This window comes from Bos grunniens, chromosome 6 (assembly GCF_055505025.1).
Source record: "Bos grunniens cultivar Pamir isolate PY7600 chromosome 6, Bosgru_T2T1.0, whole genome shotgun sequence".
NCBI classification, from domain to species: Eukaryota; Metazoa; Chordata; class Mammalia; order Artiodactyla; family Bovidae; genus Bos; species Bos grunniens.
Window position 1 is genome coordinate 61135698 of NC_141170.1, and position 24251 is coordinate 61159948.

The following is a 24251-nucleotide window of genomic DNA, read 5'->3' on the forward strand; positions in this document are numbered from 1 at the left end:
AAGAAATCCCAGGGCTAATCTCCTTCAGAATGGACTGGTTGGATCTCCTTGTAGTTATCCTCTTACATTTAACTAAAACAGCAGTTCCACAATTAGAATGTTTTGGGTGGGTTTAAAAAGATAGGAGGATTCAAGCCCATCCCCACCCCTTGAGATGATGAGAGCATAGGGGCAGCTGTGGCCCACATGCTAAGTTTCCCCGTGTGGCTGATACACAGTGAATGGTGAGAACTGGGGATCAAAACAAAGGATCACTGTGACGCTTACAGGTTCCAGTTAAGTCCTACTTGCAGTTATTCTACTTATACCATCTGTTACAATTTCCCAATGGCATATAAATTCTTGAAAATTTGCCATGAACAATATAAAATAAATCATAGTACAACAGTTTCTACATTTTTCATGATATAAAATAGTCATTATGAAGATTCTGATTATACTCCTTGGTTTTGCCATTACTATTTACATCTAATATCTAATCCAACTGACTTAACTGTGTCATAAATCAGGCATATTGACACAGCTATACTCACAACACAAAAACCCTTTGAACTTCAGCTTCACTGGATTAGTTACTTATACAATGGGTTTCAAATCAATAAGTCTGATCTATATTAGATGAGTTTTCTTTTTCCTTTTTTAAAATAAGACATGTAAAAATTTGACTCCTTCTATTGTTGGCAAAATTGGTAAATGCACAGTATAACCTGAGATGCTTAAATGAAAGGCATTGAACCAAGACTAAAATTGTTCCTTGGCACACAGAGGTAAGTAATTTCCTCCTTCCATAGTTGGGAGTTACCTAAAAAATCATTTCTTAACAACAAAGAATTCTTTTTTTTTTTTTGTATGAAACACTAGGAGGAAAAACCATGGACTATTTCTACTACTGAACATCTAGTCAGAAGTTGATTTTCAGCATTTTTTGTAGGCCTGACGATTAGGTCAGAGCCCACAGCTAAGAAAACAAACACCTGCACAGCCTCTGTGCCCGGGGCCGCCCAGGAGACAAAGCTCGGCTGCGAGCGGAGCAGCAGGGACGAGGCAGACGCCATATGTTTAGCTTCACTTGGCACGCTGTCAGACTCTTCTTTATCCCTATTACCACATGTCTTGTATCACTCCATTTTCCCACCAGATCAACTCTTTGCATCTCCAGGCAGCACAAATCCTCTCAAAAAATCTAGGTCACTTATGACCTAGATTTATTTGAGGTACGACACACGTGGGTGACGCCTCGGGTCATCTACAGGAGGAGACACACACAGGAGTCCTGACCAAGGACTAGACGGTCTGGGCTGGACGGACCACCGTCGCGGTTCTAAGTGCCTGCCACTCACAGTGGGCCAGTATCATCAGTATCACCAGGGAGCCTGTCAGAAACTGAGACCCTCTGGCCCCACCAGATCCAGACACCAGAATCGGCCTTTAGGGGATCACCAGACGCCTCTGAGCACAATGGTAGGTTGTGAAGTGCTGTTCTAGGTCATGATCTGGAGAAAGCCACATAACCTACAGGTATGTTCACTCCCAGCTGAGAGATGACAGCATCCCTGCCGCCTGTACCTTCAGGGCAGGCCCGTGGTGGGGACCAATGGTGGGAAGGCTTTGAAAGTGACAAAGGGCCGTTATACAGACATCAGCAACACGGAATAGCTATGTCTGCCCTAAAAGTGTAGCCTTAAACACATCCAACCTTCAGGGCTCTGCCCTGTAACAGATTTCACTGAACGCCCACACCACCCTCAGTCATCAAGTTTACAGTTTACCAAGTATGGACCTTCCACATACCCAGTCTCTCACAAACCTTTCACCCAAAGAACTGGTAACACAAAGAAGAGAGAATGCCTTTTCCCTAGGGGTCCTGGGGCACCAGCCATGAGTGGCCATAAATTCAGACCATCAGTGAAAACTCTGCTTTAAGTGTAAAACACTACACAGCTTTTAGTATTCCACTTTATGATCTACCTATGTTTGTCTTATCACAAAAAAGTCTGCCTCACCAAGTCTTCAAGTACAAACTGGTGACGGTCCTACTTTTACCACAGTTTCCCTGTGATGCAGTGGTGCTGCTGACATGACCTACCAGCTGAAAAGCAGAGAGCCCCCATCCCCTCCACTGCCTCTGGGGGTCAGAATGGAAATCACCCTGCTGGACTCTGCTAAAATAACTTCAAGTGGGAATCCCTACAAGAAACCAACTGGTCTATGTTGAGTTAAAAAAAAAAAAAAAAAAACAGCCTGGGATTTAGGAATATTTATGATGGATCTACTAAATATTTCTAAATAAATTTCAAAATGTAAAATAACTGAAGTCCACCAACTTCAGATAGGTCTCCGAACATAAAGTTCAGATACCTGCAACTCAATTATTTCATAGGGATTTTGCGCAAAGTCACACACCCCTGAGTATAGGACAAGCTGACTCTCGGGCAGTATTTGCTCAGTCTAACCTCCCCGCCTCTGTCCACACTGCCTGGCCTTGTCCTTTCCTCTCGCTTTACAATATATTTAGTTGGAGTCACACTCCCTAGTCACCAGCACATTTCTCTCCAGGTTTTAGCCCATCTGTAAAAATCAGGGGAACTTCCCTGGTGGTCCGCTGGTTGAGACTCCGTGCTTCCAAAGCAGAGGGTTCAGTCTCTGCTCAGAACCCATACCTGTCCCAACTTGCCATGGGGTGTGGCCAAAAATTTTGTTTTAATTTTTAAATCAGAACCCCCAAATTATAGAAAATTTTATTTATCCTTCACTTATCTTTACTGCTCTGCAAATACCATGGTTTTTAAATTACGAGTTTGCTTTATTAGTATTTTATAAGTGGGACAAAATAGATGGGACAGTACAAATACCCGTTTCAAGTTTTTTTTTACCTGGAACAAAGGTTAACTTGTCTGTTTAACTGAAGTTTGCAGTACCAGAATATAAATACAAAGTAGTCACAGTTGCTCTGAGCACCTAAAACACTGTAAAAGGCATTTGCTAAGTGCGCCTTACAAGCAGACTTTTGTGTCCCTCATGCCACGGGTTGAAGACACCGGGGCTGCCACGGGTCCCCCCACAAGCGGAGCAGACAGACACCCAGAGGCACCCCTGACAGCACGCACTCTGCCTGGCATGGTCTGGTTGATGCAGGGATCTCTGGGGCCCTCAACTGCCTGTGGATCTGGAGGTCTCATGCTGCTGCTGCTGCTGCTAAGTCACTTCAGTCGTGTCCGACTCTGTGCGATCCTGTAGACGGCAGCCCACCAGGCTCCCCCGTCCCTGGGATTCTCCAGGCAAGAACAGTGGAGTGGGTTGCCATTTCCTTCTCCAATGCATGAAAGTGAAAAGTGAAAGTGAAGTCGCTCAGTCGTGTTAGACTCTTTGTGACCCCATGGACTGTAGCCCACCAGGCTCCTCTGTCCATGGGACCTTCCAGGCAAGAGTACTGGAGTGGGGTGCCATTGTCTTCTCCGGAGGTCTCATAGCTGGAGGTAAACACACAGAGGGTATGTGAGCCCAAGTGGTCCCAGGCCACAGTGGAAACACTGCTCTCTGCACCTTAAGGTTGGGAAGCAGACAGTGGCAGAGAATAAAGACGATCCGTCAGAAGAAAATTCAGACAGATATAAAGAGATCAACCTCCCTCCCAGCACACCCTAGTCCCAGGGCTAACATGTGGGGAGGGAAGGTGATTAACTGAAGGCAAGCCTGTATGTCAAAATGCTCTGAAACGTGTTGCTACCTGGCCAGCAATGGGACAGAGGGACAGACTGAAAACAAACACCCCATGCAGAGAGAAGCAGGCCCACAGCGCCACACCCAACTTCCAGCCTGGGGTGCGGTTTCATGGGAGCCGTGGGGCACAGGCCCATGGCTCCAGTCCTGCCCACCAGTTCTGTGCTTTGGGTAAGATGACTTAAACCACTCCAAGCCTCTGCTCCCTCATCTGTGAAACTGGTGTAATAAGAACACCGACCTTCATAAGGTTGACTGGGAATTAAAGGAAACAACTCATGTAGAGCACTGGCCAAAAATAAGGGTGATAATTATCACAGCAAGTCAAGAGTTGTGTTTTTATTTTCTCTTCTCTATTTTATACGCAGAGTTCCTACCATATAATTTAAAAGGCAGCATTTCTTAATTCTGTAAGAGCAAAAAGGACATAAGCAGGAAGAAGCAGGGAGTTGAGAAATCAATAAGGACCAAGTATTATGTTTGTAAGAATCTGAGCAAGTTACTTGTCTTCCCTTAGAAGTCATGGAGCCTGGGGGCTGGAGGAACCTGATGATAAAGATAATACTTAAGCAAATAACCAGAATATGTTTCAAAGTGAGAAATGCTATGGAAAAAATCACGATAAAGAGACGAGGAATATCTGAAGGGATGGGGGTGCAACTTGAAGTACAGTGGCTGCTGCAGCCTCAGTGAAAAGATGATGTTCAGCAATAATCTGAAGCAGGTTGGGGGGTTATTCATGGGGGTTGTCGGGGGGTGGTGAGGGGGGCGGGGAAAAAGCATTCCAGGCAGAGGGAACAGCCCGAGCACAGGCCTCAGCAGGGAGCCCACATGGCGAGCATGAGGGTTTCAAGCAGAAGCCTCTCTCAGAGAGGCCAGGAGGACACTGCGCCGTGACGGTCACCCAACGCAGCATCAGGGTCCCTGGGACACCTTCCTGCAGGAGGCAGTGGTAAAGCCAACAGCAGCTGCATAGTCTGGGCCCTGATGAGTCAGTGAGGACGGCAGCGTAGGAGCAGAGGGCAGAGCCTGCGGCCCGCAGTACTGTTCCATCACAGAGAGACACGGAGGGCAAGCCTCGTTAACTTTACACAGCTTGCCACAAGGCACTGGCCACCAGCGCGAGCTTCAAAGGACTGGATGATGCTGTAGCACTTCACAGGTACGAACTAGATAAACACTACCTTAGAAATCTTTCTCCATCAAGACCAGCTAGGACTTGGTCCAATTTTGAAATAACAGTTCATGCCCCAGAGGACAAGATATGGTAAGAGCCAAGAATGTGAGTTAATCACCTAAAGCAGAGAGAGGCTACGAAAGTGACCTTAATTACCTAAAGAGGATTGCACTGCATGGGTGGGAGATGGAGGGATGCAGAGCTGGGTTCTGGGTCCCTCGGGGGCCAACTATGCTCAGCGACAGGACTCTGACTAGAGTGGACTCGGCAGTAACACCGTGCTGGGGCGAAGGACTGAGGGCAGTCAGCCTGGAGAAGACTTTCAGAGGAAGCAGCAACCCCATGACCCTCTGTCATATGAAGAAAGGAAGTGCAAGTAAGTGCATTCTGTGTGGCTCAGAGACCAGGAGGAAGGAGGGATGGAACCACAGGGAGACAGGATGTGGCTCCACCTAAGGAAGCTTATTTGAAAGCTTAAAACCACTCCAGAGTGGGCCAGGCTGCTTCACACCGTCGTCCACAGCCCGTATCACACTCCTGGCCACTGCGCTGAGTGTTTAAACACACTGTCAGTACGTGTTACACATCTGAATACACTAAAGACATACACACTTCGAGCCCACCAGTCCCCACATAATACAGCCACGGCCACACGGGGGCCCTATTGTCAAACAGCGGAACTCCATGTCTGGCATTACTGTTATCCTGTTGTTGCGATCACAAAGCACAGCTCAGGGTCCCCTCCTGGGCCTCCTTCCCTCTGGTCCCTTCTCTGCCCCCATCTTCCACTCCCCCAAACGAAGGAAGAGCCCTCTGCAGCAGGGGGGCCTGTTCACAGCAGCCTGGCCAGAAGGCTTGGCCACCAGCTCACCACGATCGCAGACAATCAAAACCCTGACTGCTCAGCCCAGAGCTCCCCCAGAGCTCCAGCGGCAGGAAGCCCCCTGCTGGAGGGGCCGAGGCCAGAGCAGCTTCCAGTGGGACCACCAGAGTGACTTCCACACAAGAGTGGTGACTATACCAGACACATGTGCACCACTGATTTTTTCTAACATTATGAATTCTGAACACTTTCCACACTGTCAGTAAAAACAACACACTCCCTTATTTCAATCAGTGTGGCAAGAGGCCTAATGAATACAGCATCGAAGGTGAGAAATTAGATAGGCTGTTCCAGACCATGGCCCCCAGGGTATAAGCTGGGGCCTGGACCAGGCACTCTGCTCCTGCTGTCACAGGCAGCTACCTGAGTGAGCTCTCAGTCTTTCCCTCAATTCTCTCCTTAAGTGCATCCTCATAACCATTCAGACCATGTCAAAGAGACTACCTCTGTACTTTCCTACAAACAAGGAGGTGACCCTGGGGGCCTGGCAGGCGGATACTGGGGTGCTATTTTGAGCACCATTTCCAGAAGGGGAGATGGACACACCAAGCGCTCGGTTCCCAGTTCCCTGGAGACCATGCTGCCCGGTGTGCAGGGTATTGGATGGATCTGCCCAGTGTTCTGACCTCTGGGGCAATAACCACGGATCCCATCTCATCCCCTGCATGCTTCTGGCCAGCTGTTTCAGAGTGTCCAGAAGTCACCCAAAAATGCTGTCTCCTATAAAGACCATCGTAAGACTACAACGTGGAGTTAATTATCCATTTCTTACAATATTTCCAGACAAAACTGATTTAAAAGTTTCCTGCTTAACTTTCAAAGGGAGAATTCAGACACAGACAGAGGCGTTCCGCCCATCCCTTTTCTAGGTGCTGGGGCGACACAGGATCACACACTCTCATGCTGCCCATAGTGCCGTCTCCTCGCCCAGTTTATCTTGGGGTTCTCCAGAGGACCGAGTGTACACCAGCACTGACTCAGGTCCCCCCAGACACCGACTAGGAGATAGGAGTGTCCGTCCTGTCCAGAAACTCGGGTTATTTCCAACACCAGAGCAGAGTGGCACCAGGGTGGGGCCTGAAGAAAGAGGCCAGAGCTCCAACCAGGAGCTGTGCCTTTTATCTGCCTGGTGAAATGGCCACCACCCTTCTATCGCCACCTACCCTAGCAGACCCCTCTGCCTTAGAATTTTAAGAAAAGAATTTTTTTAAAAGGAGAGAACTAGATTACACAATCTGGCTGTTGAACATTAGTAGGCAATCTACAACATGAAAATAAAATCTTTAAAACTTTCTAAAATGACAGATTGAAATAAATTCAGTTTACTAAAAAAAATTTTAAATCACACTGAATTAATAAATCATGTTCCCTTACACTGTTCCTGCCAGGAAACATCGGTATAGGAACCTAAACACATCAGTGCTCCAAACTCAACAATGGTAACAAAAATGCTCCCACTTTACATTTGACATGCCTTTAGGCTTTCAAAGTACTTTCACATTTATAATTTAATGTAATTCCACGAGATAGGAAGAGCCAACACTACTGTGACCATTTTATAATCAAAGAACTAAGTACAAATGAAGTTACATGTTTTACATCACAAAGCTAGCTGAGCCCAAACCTGGTTCTTGTTTAATCTGGCAGAAGATTCAGGATCCAAATTAACATTAAGAACTCTGGGGGGGAGTGGTGGGGGGTAAGAGAGAAGAAACCACAGCGAGCGGGGAGGGAACAGGGAGAAAGGCTTCCTCCAATAGTCACACCGCCTCCCAAGACAGTTACATGGAACCTAGTCTGAAAACCCTCGGATTAGCCTTGGCTGTGTCCTAAGAGACAAAAAGCAGCGTGAGTCTACACTACAGGCAATCTTGAAATCTGAGGAATTCAAGTAATCTTTGGAGAGCGACTGTTTCGCTGTGCTTTTGTAACACTTTCTGATTAGGAATATTAAGGAAAGCAAATATCTATTGTTCAAAGTTTATGACCTCACTGGGCAAAGAAAAATCTTAATTTTAGTCAATGGAACTTCATTTAAACTCCTCTTTCACATTATAACTCAACATGCAAAAGCCTAAAAATAAACTTTAGCACATTCTATACCACTCGCAATGCAAGTGGAAAAGAACTCGCCTCCCAACACAGGACATTAAGAGACGCAGGTTGGATTCCTGGGTCAGGAAGATCCCCTGGAGAAGTGTATGGCAACCCACTCCAGTATTCTTGCCTGGAAAATCCCATGGACAGAGGAGCCTGACAGGCTATGGTCCATAGGGTTGCAAAGAGTTGGACACAACTGAAGTGACTTAGCATGAACACGCACATAGGTATACCTTGTTTTACTGTGCTTATTAGCTTTACTGTTCTTCACAGATACTGCATTTTTTTAGAAACTGAATGTTTGTGGCAACCTTGAATTATCAGATGATGGTTAGCATTTTTAGCAATCAAGGTTTTTTTTAGCTGAGGTATATGTGTCTTTTTTAGACATAATGCTATTGTACACTTAAAAGACTGCACTGTAATGTCTACTCTATACTACAGTGTAAACATAACCTTTATGTGCACTGAGAAATCAAAAAATTCATGTGATTCGCTTTACTGAGATATTCTTCTTATTGCATCTCTGAGGTCTGCATGCATTTCTTTGGAGGGCACAAAGATGATGAGAAAGAGTCCTCCCGTGACACCAGACCGATGGACAGCAATCAACAAGGCACAAGGCAGCACAAGTGTGACCAGTGGGGTGGCGGTACCTCAAAAACCCACCATGTTAAGGCAGGGTGTAAACTGACACCTTGATTGCAGAGGGAGAAAACAGAAAAGCCTGGGAACGTATCAGGAAGAGAAGAAAGGATATGGGGGATTCGAGTTGAGCTCCCAACATTCCCTGGGGGGGCAGGGCAGGGGTAGTCACAGAGGCTCAGCAGAAGCACTGTTTGTAACACAAGGTGTTGTAAGCTGCTGAATGCTATTACAGGCTTCCAGGAATGTGGGATCCTCTGAAAACAGTGACAGGCATTGGCATTTGAACTTCCTAACCTGGGAACTTTAAAATCGGGGGATGATTTTAACTTGAAATCTCATTTCACCTCTTCTTTCACCAAACACAAAACTCAAGCCGGAATCCAGGCTCACATGCGGGGTGGGCCTCACCTTCGTATCTTTTGGGGGACTCGCAGGCCTTCTGGGGGGTGGCCACCCGAAGGAAGATCTGCTGCCTCCACGAGTGTCTCCGTGTCTTCACAGGGGTCCTGCTGGCATCGCTGATGTGGTCGGCTTTGGACTCAAAGTCCCTAAAATTAAAGACAGTTGTTTATGACTGGTGGGGAGATACAAGCAGGTATTTTAGCTTGACTTTTTGTCTTTTTTAACCAAGCACTAAATTATAAATTATCTCTGTACAAGCAAATATAACTAGATCATCACAGGTGTCAATCAAGCTCGTGGCGGGGCAGCAGTCCTACAGAACTGCTTTCTGAAAGGGTGCTCTTTATGGTAGACTATGGTTACATGTCCTTAATTTATTTTTATTGTAAATATATTACAAACTCCACTCCACGGACCTTAGCTTCCAACTAGGCCTCTCTTGATGCCACTTTAGAAAAGAAAAATGGCCTAAAGGTGCGGGGCGGGGGGGGGGGCGCCGTCACCAGGTTCACAACTTCCCCTAGTCTGTGTGTGAGAAGATCTCCTTAGCATAGCCCTATGTCTCCAAGCATCACCTCAAAAAATAACTAAATAAATAGATTACACAGAACCAGCAAGGGCAATAATGATGCAGTTACTTGCTAATGATGACTTTTAATACCCGTATGTTTTAAATGACAAAACAAAGTATATTTTTCAATATACATAAATAACAATTTTCCTATTCATAGGACAACGTGGGGAACCCTTGTAGGTTGCACCTGAATTTATACCCACAACTGAACAAGCATCTGAACTTACAGACCAAACATCCTGACTGATTTATTGGCAGCCATATATGCTTATCTAGAAATACCTCTATCACTCAGAGAAATGGTTAAGACTTCCTCTAATTTTCTGAAAATAACAAAATATAAATAAACTAATTCTAGTCAAAATTGGGTAGCAAGTTGATTCCATATTTTTTAAATTACATTCAGTAAGAAAAAAAGTGTAAGAAAAAAGATATAATAGATCTAGTGAAAATGACTTTGGAAATGGCAAAAGAACAGCTAAAAAAATCCCTGTGTCTAACAAGCAACATATACACCCAGACTTGATGTATCTAAATTGAACCCTACCTTTGAGTGTTCATAAAGTCAGAGGTGTTATTTTCATCTACAGGAGCCAGAAATTTTAGAAAATTTGGCACAGAGGAAGAGGAATGAAGTTTTTTCCGCAGGGCATTACGGTAGGAGATGCTGAGAGTATGGTTGAAAAAAGAGTTTAGGGTAAACACAAACACACAAACTGTAAAACAAAACCTTCAAAACAGAAGACACATTTTATACATCTAATGATAAGAAAATTAAAGCAAGTAAGAAGTCAAAAACAGTTTACAAATGAGATTTAACTTTCATTTTCAGTCGAATAAAATTCTACTATTTTAAATGAAAGGAATCAATGAACTAATTAACAAACATCAGTCCAATCAGTTACACAAGATGAATAAATTCTAAAGATCTGCTGTGCAACACTGTGCCTGCAGTTTACAATGCAGTGCCCGTATAGTTAGTAATATGTGAATACATGAAAAATGTGTTGAGGATAGATCTCATTTTAAGCATTCTGACCAAATAAAAACAAAACCGCAGCAATAAAATTCAGTCCATCATCCAAAGTGATTCTTTCTTTTCGAAGTAGAAAAATAATTTTTCTAAATTAATGAGGAAGTTTCTGAAATGGCACAAATTGCAACTTATATAATCAAGCACATTGCCGTTAAACCTGTGTGTGTGTGTGTGTGTATGTACACACACCAGAGCAGGGGAATGTGAAAAGAAGTATCACATCTTGCCCTCAAGATTGTTTTCACAACAATTTTGAGGGAATTAATCAATGGTAAAATTAAATGGATTCAAATGATAGACTGAAAATAAGAAAAGCACAACCAAACAAGCACACACACACACAAACACACACACACACACGCGGTGGCCCCGGGGTCCTGTGTGGACATGCAGCACACCCTCTCTGCGTGACCATCCTGGGAAGACCAACGACACTGCACTTGCCATGCGGGCGGCTCACCTCTTTGGCACGGCATTCCCACTCTGTTCTCCACTCGGGTTATGTTTGAGGTACTTAAAAAAATTAGGCGAGGAGGCGGAGGGGTTAAGACGAGGTGGAGGAGCAGGAGCTGAAGACTGACCTGAGGGACTTTGAGACTCGCCAACAGGTGGACAATTCCCACTAAACAGCAAGTAGAGAGAGGCAGGGGAGTTAGAGGGAGGGGGAAGGAGCCACACCGGAAAAGCAGAGGACACACGGACACAGGAACTGTCAGTCAGTGGGTGCGCTCCTCTTCAGCACCCTCATCCCCACTGGTAAAGCAGCTCAGTCAAGAGGGCGCCATGAAAGGTCCTGCCTGATCACGTCCCACACTCGGAATGACCCCAAGACATCCATTTCCTCCACTCCCTTCTTAGGATCTGACAGGGAAAAAAAATTAATTAAAAGCAAAGGAAAGCAAAACAAAATCCAGAGTTTTAGAAATACATCTCTCTTCAAAATGAATAATAAGCTGCCTTGAACGTCAAAGTCTCATTTCCTGTGCATAAGTGAGCAGAGAGGTCATGAAGGGTCACGCAGAGCAGAAGAGACATGCTGCAGGGAGACGGGGAGGACAGTCCCACGTCCTCTCACCATCCACACCAAACACAACCCTACAGGAAGCTGCGTTCTTCGGGGAGAAGGGAAACGGACGGTCAGGAATTCTAATTTCCTGCCACCTCCGGCTTGTGTGAAACAAGAGGACTAAGAACCTCCAGACAGGAAGGTTTCCATCATCGCTGAAATGCCAGAAAAAGAGGGATGGGAGTGCAGTGGAGAGGCAGAACAAAAGAAGCGTGTGCGCAGGGTTTTAAGAAACATGATGAGAACCCATAAAGCCTCAAACTATGCTTGTCGTGACTCCATGGGTAAAGAATCGCCTGCAGTGCAGGAGACAGAGGAGATGCAGGTTCGATCCCTGCATTGGGAAGATCCCCTGGAGGAGAAAATGGCAACCCCCTCCAGTATTCTTGCCTGGAAAATTCCATGGACAGAGAAGCCTGGAGGGCTACAGTCTATGGGGTTGCAAAGAGTTAAATACAACTGATCACATGGCACATTCATCTCTAGAACATCACAGAATTGAGTATTAGCTTCTGAAGCAGGTCATGCTTTGGGATCACAGGTATCCAGCCAAAGTCCAAAAAACCACATAACTATTTTCAATAGTTATGAAAATAAAAGCTGAAAGATTATGAAAACAAAGCTGAAAGATTCCACAGCCTCATCCGAGACTGCTAGCACATGTCGTCCTTCACCAGCAACGTATCAGAGTGCCTCCCCACCCCGTGTGGACATGACATGTCCTGGTTTCTGTTGTCACTGGTCAGAGGGAGGCAGCGGCTGTACACAGGTGCGGCCTGTTTCATATTTACAAGGTGAGAAGCTTCGGATTTTTGAAGTGATTTTTACAGACACCCGTGTCCATCATGTCTCTGACACGTGAGGTCAAATTAACTGCCACGGGACCCCTGAAGGAAGTGGAACTTCTGCTGCTGTACTGCTGACCCAGCTCTAGAAGCAGGACATTCCAACTGCTCACTACGGCAATTTATTAAAATCAGTAAGTGTTACTGCAAGAATCCAGAATTCTCACATTGGAGGTGATTTTCGAGACCATCTATTCCAATCATGTCCTGCAGTGAAGTCAAATAACTCTGCCAGTCAGGGACAGAGTCCCCACATCACTGTGGCCCAGGCCCCCACCTTCAAACGAGTACTCTCCTGCCCACCTGCTCGCTGCTCTCCTCTAGGCTAGTGGCAGAGTTCCCAGTCACGGCTGCCTCTCAGACCGCTATGCATCTCAAGGGCCATTTCTGCTCATCTTATCTGCTTCCTCACAGTCCCTGCACTTGAACAAGTCATGGGTATCTCTTACAACTACATCTCTCCCAAGAGAGGAAGGTGAGAGAGACACGTTACTCTTTTTAAGCCAAGAGTGAAACCGGACTCAGGTTTCTTTTTCGCTCAACAGACATGCCTGGGATGCACATACCTGGCAGTAACATATGCCCCAGCTATTCATACAACAAATCTACATTTTCAACAAATCTTACTTTCGTTCATGAGGCGTCTCTGTGCTCACTGAGTGATACCTCACAAGTTTCCTTTGCGAGACCCCTGGAGACCCTCGCACCAGCTGTGGAGGCTCCTGGCATTCCACGGGAACATGACTCAGGGTGTTGGCGCGCCTTCGGAAGCCCTGCTTGGGCGAGAGCAGGGCTGGCTCTTCTGTGGGTTGGCTCTCTGAGTCACTGGACAGGTCGTCCGAGGAGCCGAGGAGCCTGAAGCAGCTCTCGGAGATGGGCAAGGCCTCCTTTTCACAGCCAGACGGCTCCTGGTAGCAGACAGACAGCAGATCAGACGTATCACAGGGCACTGGTGGCATTTACAAATCTCTGATTCCAGTGGCAGGAAAACATTTCAATACGTAAGCACATCTTCTGGTCATAATGCCATCCAGAGGCCACCAAAAAAGGCAATAAAGGCCCATTAAGTGCCTCCTCCTAGTGTGCAGGACAAACAGGAAACTGCCCAAGCGCAAGTGTGAAGAACATAAATTACAACAAGTAACTGCCCTAAGCAAAGCCAAAACAGTTCTCTTTGCAGAAAACAAAGCTCTTCCCTACTGCCTATAACAGGTCTAGTGAGTGCTGTGTAACCTGTCTGCACTGTTTAAACAAATCAACTTCTTTATCTGGGCCAAGGGTGTTCATACATGTTTAAAACTCTCTGAATTTGAGCTAATGTTTGGATTTAACTGGGTAATCTTGAGTGTTTAAAATTACATCCCACATTATTCTTAGATATGGAAAATCTCTCTCTAGGCACTTATTGACATGATTCAGGGAAAATCACTTAACTTTTTCCTGCACTTCAATTTCCTCATCTGTGAAAGGGTACAGTGAAAATTTATCTCACTGGGTTTCAGGATTAAGCAAGATAATACAACCAAAAGTACTTGTCCACTGTAAAATGTTATGTAAATATAAGTTATTATTTTATTAGGCACTCAGTGAATTTCCTGAGTGAGTCCTCAAACATTTGTTAGGACTCACAACAATATTTTAATATCATAGGCTGTCAGGACGCATACTTTTTCAAAGGAATGAACTATCACCACTCACACTTAGCATTGCATGCCCAGGATGTGGCCAAGGGGGTAATGGTGAGGGGGAAGCGGGGATATATTTTTCTCAAATCAAAAAGTACAAAATAAGAAGTATACCAGCTTGTCCCTACTGAAATTGCTAGAAGGGATGAATAAGTCAACATGAAAAGAGCGAATGCATCGAATGGTGGACTGGAGAATCTAAATTCCATCTGTTCATCTGACCTGTAACTGAATGCCTCTTAAATAAGAGGCATTAAGGATTTTAATTTTTTTAATTAAATTTATGTTTATTAAGGAGAGAGGTTAAAAGCACTTAATGTAACAGAAATTAGATTTAAAAAGCTTAACTCCCAATACCTTATGAAATGTTAATCACTCTAACTGTAATGTAAATTTTTCATTCTTTAGGACTCTACAGTTACAAAGATTCTTTAAAGGTTTAAAAATGTGTCTAAGACAATCCACCATGAAAACCTATTCATCTCAATTCTCATTAACATCCCTCCAAATTATGTGAAAGAGTTACCCTTTAGCTTCATATGACACCTGAAAGGTCAATGGATGTTCAAAGAACATAGTGATACCAATTTAGCAGTTTGCCATAAACTTTTTAAAACAACAGAAAATACCAGTATGTATCATACACTGTTTACAGTAAATATTGTTTTGTAAAATTTTAATTTTATGTGTGAGCATGTATGTACGTGTGTTTGTGAACCATTTCACAATGTTGTTATGGTCTAAAAACTTGGAAAGCCACATGCCCAAAGGGGAGCTCAAGGCAACTTTGATTCCTGTGGTAAGGGGCTGGCCTCCACAACAACTCCTCCTCTTCCCATTCCAGGGCACTCTGCCCTCCCCAGCATAAAACCCGAAATCCACTTTGCTGGTGGTTAAAAAGGTGAGCTAACCAGGATTAAGTATGTTTGTGTGTGTGTGTGTGTGTGTGTGTGTGTGTGTGTTTAATTTTATTTTATTTTTAAACTTTACATAATTGTATTAGTTTTGCCAAATATCAATATGAATCCCCCACAGGTATACATGTGTTCCTCATCCTGAACCCTCCTCCCTCCTCCCTCCCCATACCATCCCTCTGGGTTGTCCCAGTGCACTGTTTGTGTGTTTAAAAGGCAAAAAATGAAAACAGCGACATCATAGACACAGGTTTGTTACCAAAAAGAACGGTTGGCTTGCTTATCATCACAAAGCTGTGCTTGGTGGCAGACATGGAAGGGTGAGGCTTATTTACAAAAATCGTGATGCTTAATGATAATCACAGAGTCAGCTAAAGGACACAAGAATTTAAGCTGCATACTTCTCAAAATTCATAAGCTCATGTTTGAGGTTTTCCCAATTTAAATTATTTTTAATGTATTTCATTCAGATTTCATTGGAAAATCTACTAAAGAAAGAAATCCACTGATTGCCTTGTGATTAACTAGATCTCAGTGGCCTGAAATTGTGCGTTTAGCTCTTTGCTATGGCAGAGCCTTCTGCTTCACTAAGCACAACTTGTGTGTCAGAGTAGATCTGCACGACCAGCCTTCCACCTGCATCATGAAGTCTGGAAGCACCAAAAGTTTCATGATGGCAGCTGTGAGGCTTCTCTGGTTCCTTCTGATAGGCCCTGTGTAGAGGAGACGAGCAAGACCCATTTGTTGGTTTCTTCAGGGTGTCATATAAGAAGAAACGTGCTTACTTTGCTGGTGTTACTGAACATGCTAGACACGGAGCTGTCCAGATCCAAACTGGCTGAGTGTTCCTGGAGGCCTCTGGCTTTATTACCCTATGGAAACAAAAGCCATCAAGTTATGACTCCTGAGGCTTTTCCAAAGACATTTGCTAGAAGCAATCTAGTCTATTTAATAAGCTCAGGAAAAGTACATCTGAGAAATGCTGCTGAGCATATATGTGCATTAAGACAATCAACATTTCTTTTTTTGTTTTTTGTTTTTTTAAACCAACCTAAACATTCCAAAGCACCCTGAAGATTAGTCATTTGACAGGAATGATGGGCAGGAGAGGAGACAGTGCATCTAGAAGAAAAGCAAGCGCTGAGTGTGCACACTCAACAACTCTCCTCTGAGTCACACAGCATGGTGAACTGCCAGCCTAGGACACGCAAACCACAATCTCTCCGTTTGGGAGCTCTCAAAGGCAGGCCCACTCCAACTCCAGTTTTGTAAATGAACCGCTTTTAATGATCTGTAAGGATGCTGTATAATTCTCAGAAACATCTTCGCACAAAATAAAATTTAACAAAAAAAGTTTCAATTGGAGTGCTTTGTGAAATAAAAGAGAACCATAAGAAGATACTGAAAGTTCCAGAAAGGTGTGAAACTTTTGAGACATTTGTTAAAGAACTCCCAGATTGGTATATATGTTCTTCCATATGTTTCTTCCTGTAGAGTTCCCAGTCACAAATTTTTTCTGTAAAGTGCCAGATTAGTAACCTCTTAGGCTTTATGGACCATGTGGTATCCATGGCAATGACTCAACTCTGCAGAAAAGTATCCTGAGACAATAGGTAGCTGTGTTGCAATAAAACTTTATTTACAAAAGCAGGAAGTAGGAGACTTTATAGCGGTCCAGTGGTTAAGACTCTGCCCTTACAATGTAGTGGGGCTCAGGTTCGATTCCTGGTTGGGGAACTGCTGCTGCTGCTGCTGCTAAGTCACTTCAGTTGTGTCCGACTCTGTGCGACCCCACAGACAGCAGCCCACCAGGCTTCCCCGTCCTTGGGATTCTCCAGGCAAGAACACTGGAGTGGGTTGCTATTTCCTTCTCCAATGCATGAAAGTGAAAAGTGAAAGTGAAGTCTCTTGGTTGTGTCCGACTCTTCGCAACCCCATGGACTGTATGTAGCCTTCCAGGCTCCTCTGTCCATGGGATTTTCCATGGACAAGGGAAGAGAACTGGAGTGGGGTGCCACTGCCTTCTCTGTTGGGGAACTAAGATCCCCCCCCACCCCACACACACAAAAACAACCAGGAGGTGAATGGCATTTGATCCCCAAGGGCCATGGTTTGCAGATCCTGCTATAAACAGTTCCAGACACATAACAACAGCAGCTAACATAGACAGTTTTTAAACTGTACCTAGTGACGATAGGGAGACCGGAACCCACACCTCAGTGTATCTAACCCATGCTCTTTACAGGGACTGGCCAACAAATAACATTCCTCTGGGAGCCAAAAATTCCAATTGAATATAATACAAAAGAGCAGAGAATTTTTTAACTCTAAGTTATAAACTGAATTTTAAGGGTAGATAACATTTTTCTAACACTGAGAAGACACGAACAAGGCTTTACACTTCTATACTCTATGATGAACACTGATGGAATGAAAGCAAAGAACTAAATTTCATGCTCTCTCAAAAAGGGATTTAACTGAAATTAGGAGGAATTATGTCACTTACCCGAGACAAAATACTTTCTAAAGATTCTGTTAAAGACCTCTTCGCTTTGTTTTTCAGCATATCTAGCCTAAATCGAGTGGCACTTGATGGTAATTCGCTTCCAATACTCTCTGCTGCAATCTGTGACGTCTAAAAAGTGAAACAATTGAAAGTTAAGCCACTTAGGTCTTCCTTCCCTCCTCCTTTCCTTCCTTTTTAAAGGACTGAAAAATTTCTAGGATGCATCTTTTTGATCCTAGGTCATATTCTTTCTGTGACTTCATCTGCTCCTTGGTGACATGACTGCAAGTCTGGGAAATAACTTTGCCTCAAAGAGTTGCACTACCCACTCCAAACAAAACAGGGAAAAGCACTTAGAAACCAATCAGTTCACAAAGAGTTTAGAGCTCAGGCTCTGCAGATGGATCAGAGACATGTCATTCACTAGCTACGGGATTGTGCAAGTTCCTTTCTCTGAGCCACAATTTCCTCTTCTGTAAATTGAAACCAACCTCAAGATCTAATCATAGGACTTTGTTATGAGATTAAAACAGGTAAAGCATGTAAAACAATGGGCACAGCTTCCAGTACAAAGGGGACTATGATTAGCTTTTCAGATTAAAGTAACAGCTTACTTTTGGGGGTGATTCAGAGAGTGAGACAAAAAAAATCTAATCAACTGAAGAATCCATCCTGCCTACAATAATCTCTTCATCCCCCCCAACAGGGTTCTTTTTCCTCTCTCCTATGGTTTCCATCATCTCATCATTCACTGTCCTCTGCAACCCAGTCTCTCCCTTAACTGACCATAACATGAAATGACAACATAAAAGTCTGTCAATCACAAAATCAAATTTAGTCTTACTTATTAGAGCTATGCTTACCAAACAAACAAACAAAATAAATAAATAAAATTCTCTAGATTAAACTGTTTCTTCTATGGATTCTTACCTGAATGCTTCCTGCTAGATGATGATTTTGTTAGAAAAACACACAACCGCATCCTCTATTACTCTAAACACCAACTATCCTTTGTTGTTATATATTTCAAGCATACAGAAAAGTGTGCAGATTAATACCTTAAAAGCCTTCATACCACCCCTAGCTTTGGCTAAGTTAACATTTTGCAGGTGTTGACAAGAACAATAACGAGCACAGGCTCTGGCATTCACTCAAAAAATTATATATCCTGGGTGAGTGTGTTATTAGTCACAGTTTGGTCCTGTGCAATCATTTACCAAGAATTAGAACCCATCCAGGCTCAAGTCAGTCTCTAGAGCTAAGAGAATTACTCACAAAGAACCCACAGGGGCTTGCATTTGACTCAACACCAGTTTACTCCTAAGAAGTTAAAGACTTGCTTTCAACCAAAGTTTTCACAAAGGAGAAGCAGTTTGAATAATTTTGGTACATAAAGAAAATACTGGCTAAAAGACTGGCAGCATGTAGAAGATCCTTCAGAGACAGAAGAAAAACTACATTGTGGTTTTCTTTTTATAAACCAAGCCATAAAAATCTCTGTATACTTAATTCAATGCTTCTTCTAGTCTCCTCTACGGTCTAAAAAGGTTCTTTTCTATGTCTATCACCATAATTCAAATGTAATCTGAAAATACAATCTTTGGAAAATAGTTCACATTTAGAAAATAACACAGTCCTTGTTTATTTTAAACTAAGCATCTAGAAGTTTCTCCTTTGAAGCTGATGCTGGTTTTTGGATAAGCTTCTTCTTTGGGGCTCCAGAGTGACTTGTACTGCAGTCCCCATACTGCCCATGCCAAGACTGAGGGGTGAACTCTAAGCAAGAACATTTGGAGCCAAGGTTTAAATTCTGAAGCTAGGATGAAGTTCTCAGCTCAGAACCCACCATCCAGGGGTGTCACAGAGTATCCACCAGCAGCCTTGTTCACAATAACCAGCACCTAAAGTTAACTTTGGCGTCCATCAAAAGGAGAATGGAGAAACAAACTGCGCTGCTGATGCAATGGAATAAAAAGGAACATACTACTGATTTATGCAACAACAAGGATGAATATAAAAAATATCCTTTTTTTTTTTCCAACTCCACACCCCCAGTATGCTAAGTAAAACAGAAGCTCTGTATCTGAACAGCATATAAACCAGGCTAATACTGTATGCGATTTATCAGTAGTGCTATCTTACATCCACACTGCATTTTTAGTAGAAAGAATTTCCAGGCACTGTATGTAATTGTGAAAGAAGCTGTACAATGTCACCCTCATTTTATCAGGGAGAAAGGTGAGATGATAGGCCTGGCTCCTTGCAGCTCAAGGAGCTCATTCAGGTTGCAGCATTCACTCGATGCCCTACTCTAGTCCCGTGTCAGAAGACCACTCTGCCGCCACCACGATGACACAGACAGAAACTCGCCTCACCTTTTCCAAGCACTATCTACACATTTCCAAATTTTCCCTACATGTGTAACAAGTGAAAATAAATTGCAGGGAGGAAAAGAGGTTTCAAAGCTTCAGAAAATCCCCAAGACTCTGTTCTACAGAGTGTCCTGGTGAAATCAGACAAAGAGAAAAAATGCCATACCTGTTTTATCTCCCCAATATGGATGTGAACTTTCTGCTTCTCTTCATATAAACATCTCAGGAAAGAAATAATCAATTCATTCTCTCGTTGCTCATTTCTTGGTCTCAATTTCTTAAGGTTAAAAAAAAGAGAATATTTTACATTAATTTTTAATTGTCACCAAGACTGCTAAACCATTCATTTGAAAATGCTAGCTTCCACCATCGACCAGTGCTTTTACCCAATCATCTCACTAGGGGGCACCAATGATCCTAAAAGTGAAGATAATTTTTAAAAAGAAACAATGAAGCCAGTGGGCCAGATTTGGCTTCTGACCTCTGATGTCCTTATACCTAAAACAAACATTTCACATCAGATAGAGGCATAGTTAAAATATTTAATAAATACTCTTAAAAACATCAGAAAAGGACAAGAGCCATGATGCCTGCACGTTTATAAACTCTTACGCTTAGGGAAGTAGAAAGGAAAATAGCAACTGATGCAGGGTCATGGCTCCTTTCACATATCAAACATGTTCATCAGGAAGCATTTTCTGGGAGCCCCAAAAGGCATACACTTGCACACAAAATTTCATGGCACAGACTCAACTTTTTTTTTCTCGTATTTTAAAAATTCTTTGCACTCCTTTTATTTTTCGGGCAAGGTAGTGGCAAAACACACTGACCTAGAAATCAGGTCATGTAGGTTCAAGGTGCTGCCCGGAAAAGGGATCAAAGGAAACTCATTTAAGCTCAGCCTCTCTGTCTGTTCAAATGAAGATTATGCATGCAATACACTCCAAGGTCTCCTCCAGCTCCCAGACTCTTTGGACTTGAAATACCAGAGTTCGTATTTAGAAGACCATCTAATTTAATGTATTCAATTATTTTCCCTGAATATGAAGCATACAAAACTGAATTACTCCGGAGATACACAAAGCCTGCAGTTTATAAACTTTTATATATATATAATGACAGTTTTCCACTGCCCTGCTTCTTCTCTCTCCCTACCCCAACCCTCTAGCTTGCCCTTTAAAACCAAGTCTGGGTGTATAATAAGCAGATCAACTACACAAGCATCTGAGGCTGAATCAAGGCTGTTCTGAGCAGCCCAGCTAAGGAACAAGTTTACCCTGTGTCATAGGCTAGAAAGAGAGCAGAGGTAACACCTAACCCACACCTTCTAACATTCCCTCCCTTAAATGCAAAGATCATCTTAAATAAGTGTTCCTGCCACTCAAGGAAATGGTAGTAAATGATCAGAAGAATTAACCCTGAAGTAAACTACAGACTTCAGTTACCATGTCAATACTGGCTCAATTGTCATAAAGGTACCACTCTAAGACAAGTCATTAATAGGAAAAACTGGCTTGAGGAGGGGGAAGGGGCATGAGAAGTTTTATGGGAACTCTCTGTATTTCCACCCACTTTTTCTGTAAAACTACTCTAAAAAATAAGTCTATTTAAAAAAAAAAAACTGCAAGAAAGAGAAGCAGACGGGAATTACGAAGCCTCTGAGCAGGTACTCGAGAGCTGACCCATTCTTTCTTTTCCTAATCTTCAGTGAAACTTTTGGGCACTCTCACAAGAAAATCTGTATTTTCCTTGGAGAAAATTCTTCACAATTGATTATTTTCAATATCAAAATAGCCCAAGAATGCAGCAGTAAGAGAGGAGCATTATTAGTACATTCTCTTTTCCTCAATATACACATGAAAGAAACTACTGGAATGGACAGAAAATGAGACTAAATCGAGCACAGTGTACTCCCACAGCTGCTGGCCTATGCGAGACACAGGCCAGCGAGACATCGCACCATGGAGCTCATTAAACACCATGGGGGGAAAGACACTAAGGCTGAGAAGATCGTGTCTGTGGTGTCACACGAGGTCAAGAAATAAACGCTTCCTTACAATAACTGAAACGTGACTACGGGCTACCCTTCCATTGAGTGAAGTCCCTTGAATGCCTCCCAGGGAACTTCACCATTCTCCAAAGGGGAAAATCATTATGTCCTGTAGGTGACTTAATCTCATAAACATTCATGAGTCCAAGAGACAGGTCTAAGGAAACTAATGGGGAATCAAGTTGGATAATATCGCTTTGCAGTCAAAATTAACTTGCTTATTCAAAGTTAACCTATGGTCAGGTCAAGAATCAGGATGCCGGTTACCTGGGGCAGGACCAAGGTGGGGCTCTGAGGCTGGAAATGCTCTATTTCCTAACCTGTGTGTTGCTGCAAGGTGTATTCATCTTATAAAAATTCACTGAAATACAGTCAAAATTTTATAATAAAGTTGTTAAATATATTTACTATATATAATAACTATAAACCTTTAAAACTGATATACTATATATTATGTATAATATATAATTATATAGCATATATGATTATATATTGTATGTAATAACTATAAACCTTTAAAAACTGAGGTATAATTATATACAACATATAATTATATATAATATATATTACTTATATATATATGCATTATGTATGTAATATCTATAAACCTTTAAAAACTGTGAATCACTACATTGTACACCTGAAACTCAAGTACTATTATACATCAACTATACCTCAAAGAAAATTTATTTCATTGACTGACACACCACTGATTTGTATGCTTTTCTATCATTAGTTAATTTTTTAAGAAAGAACAATACAAAACAATTGCCTGTTAAAAGTAACAAAGCCAATTTTGTTATATGTTTTTAACCTCCTTTCTATGAGATGTGGGGCTATAAACCAGTTATAAAAGCAATATGAGAGTCAGTTTCCAACACTGTCTACGAATACCAGCATGCTGAGAAGGTCTATGGTCTTCTGAGGAGTCTACTTAAAATGCTTAGTTGGACAACGACATCTTTTTAAAAAATTATAATGAAATCTTATACAAATAATTTTAAAACTGTGGAAAAATCCACCTAAGTCCCTATATATTCTGTTCAAGAGGGGGAAAAAAGCTCCTCTAGCTATTAATCTTTAACTTGTAAAGTCATGTCATGTTATTTAATTCATTATCAGCATTTATTGAGTATACATCTATTTGGTTTACCTACTCAGTTGAGTATTAAGTCATTCCTTGAAATACACTCAATCAGATGAAGAGAATTTGACATCTGAGGCATTTTCTTTACTAGCCCTATTCAGCTTGAAAGCAACTTCTCCCCAGGACAACCGACGTGGACTCAGCACAGCCGGCCAGCACAAGGACAGAGCCAGATCCTGCCAGGAGGGAGGCTTCTCACATGTCCACTTAGACGTGTTTGGAAACTGTACATTTCAAAAAGGTCATAAATAAAAAAAAAGTGGCTCTGCAGTGTCATGAGTTCTCTTAGAGAAGGGTTAGCACATCCACATGCCCATCTGGCACCAAGGCCTCCTCTCAGAGCTCAGAGTCAAAGCCAGCTTGTTGGCAGCAGTGATAAACCTCAGCATCATTTGCATAGTAATTAATTTATTTTCCTTTATGGTTCCACTTGGGTTGCACTTTTATTTCCCCATGAAACATTTACTTACAAAAACAATGAATATGTAAGCTTTGTGCTTAGTTGCTCAGTCGTGTCCAACTCTTTGCGACCCTGTGGACTATAGCCCACCAGGCTCCTCCCCGCCCATAGAGATTCTCCAAGCAAGAACACTGGAGTGGGTTGCCATGACTTCCTCCACGGGATCTTCTCAATCCAGGGATTGAATCCAGGTCTCCCACACTGCAGGCAGATTCTTTACCATCTGAGCCACCGGGGAAGCCCAGTGTATGCTTTAAGTACAATTATTTCAATAGTAATTACATTTGTTTTATAAAGACTTGCCCTTGGAGAATTCCTCAGAAACAACTTTTCTCCAGAAAAAACTGAAAGGAAAAATATTAACCATTCTATTTATAAGAGGTCTCATGACACTGCAAAGCCACTTTTTCTTTATGATCCATTCAAAATGCATGATTTTCAAATGCATTAGCAGGCACTACTACCTAAAAAGAAACTAGTGACTTGGTTTATATAATATTTTATATAAAACAAAAACAGTCATTGAGCAAATAACAAGACTATCAATAAGCCATCAGAAGACGAGATCCATGTGAAGTGTGTATTATTCAAAGAAGAGCTACACCTACAAGGGTGAAGGACAAACTACAAGCTGGTTATGCAAAGCCAATGAACAATATGACTTCT

The 24251-nt window shown here is 42.7% G+C and overlaps 1 protein-coding gene across 18 annotated transcripts in view; it reads right to left on the reverse strand.

The window, feature by feature from the left end:
• The window catches only part of TBC1D1 (TBC1 domain family member 1), a 225689-nt gene that overhangs the window by 76849 nt on the left and 124589 nt on the right, over window positions 1-24251 (reverse strand). For 5 of the 18 annotated variants that reach the window (XR_015165490.1, XM_086406157.1, XM_086406160.1 and 2 more), the window contains 5 exons: window positions 20095-20205; window positions 17557-17685; window positions 15836-15922; window positions 13079-13359; window positions 8937-9076 (listed from right to left, as the gene is read on the reverse strand). Coding sequence is in view for 14 of the 18 variants with exons in the window: in XM_086406157.1 (XP_086262283.1) it covers window positions 8937-9076; window positions 13079-13359; window positions 15836-15922; window positions 17557-17685; window positions 20095-20205 (748 nt within the window). In the remaining 4 variants the exon portion in view is untranslated. Of the gene's footprint in view, window positions 1-8936; window positions 9077-10051; window positions 10172-11000; window positions 11163-13078; window positions 13360-15835; window positions 15923-17556; window positions 17686-20094; window positions 20206-24251 lie in introns of all 18 variants that reach the window. The other 13 variants (XR_015165488.1, XM_086406151.1, XM_086406148.1 and 10 more) reach the window with 4 other exon arrangements.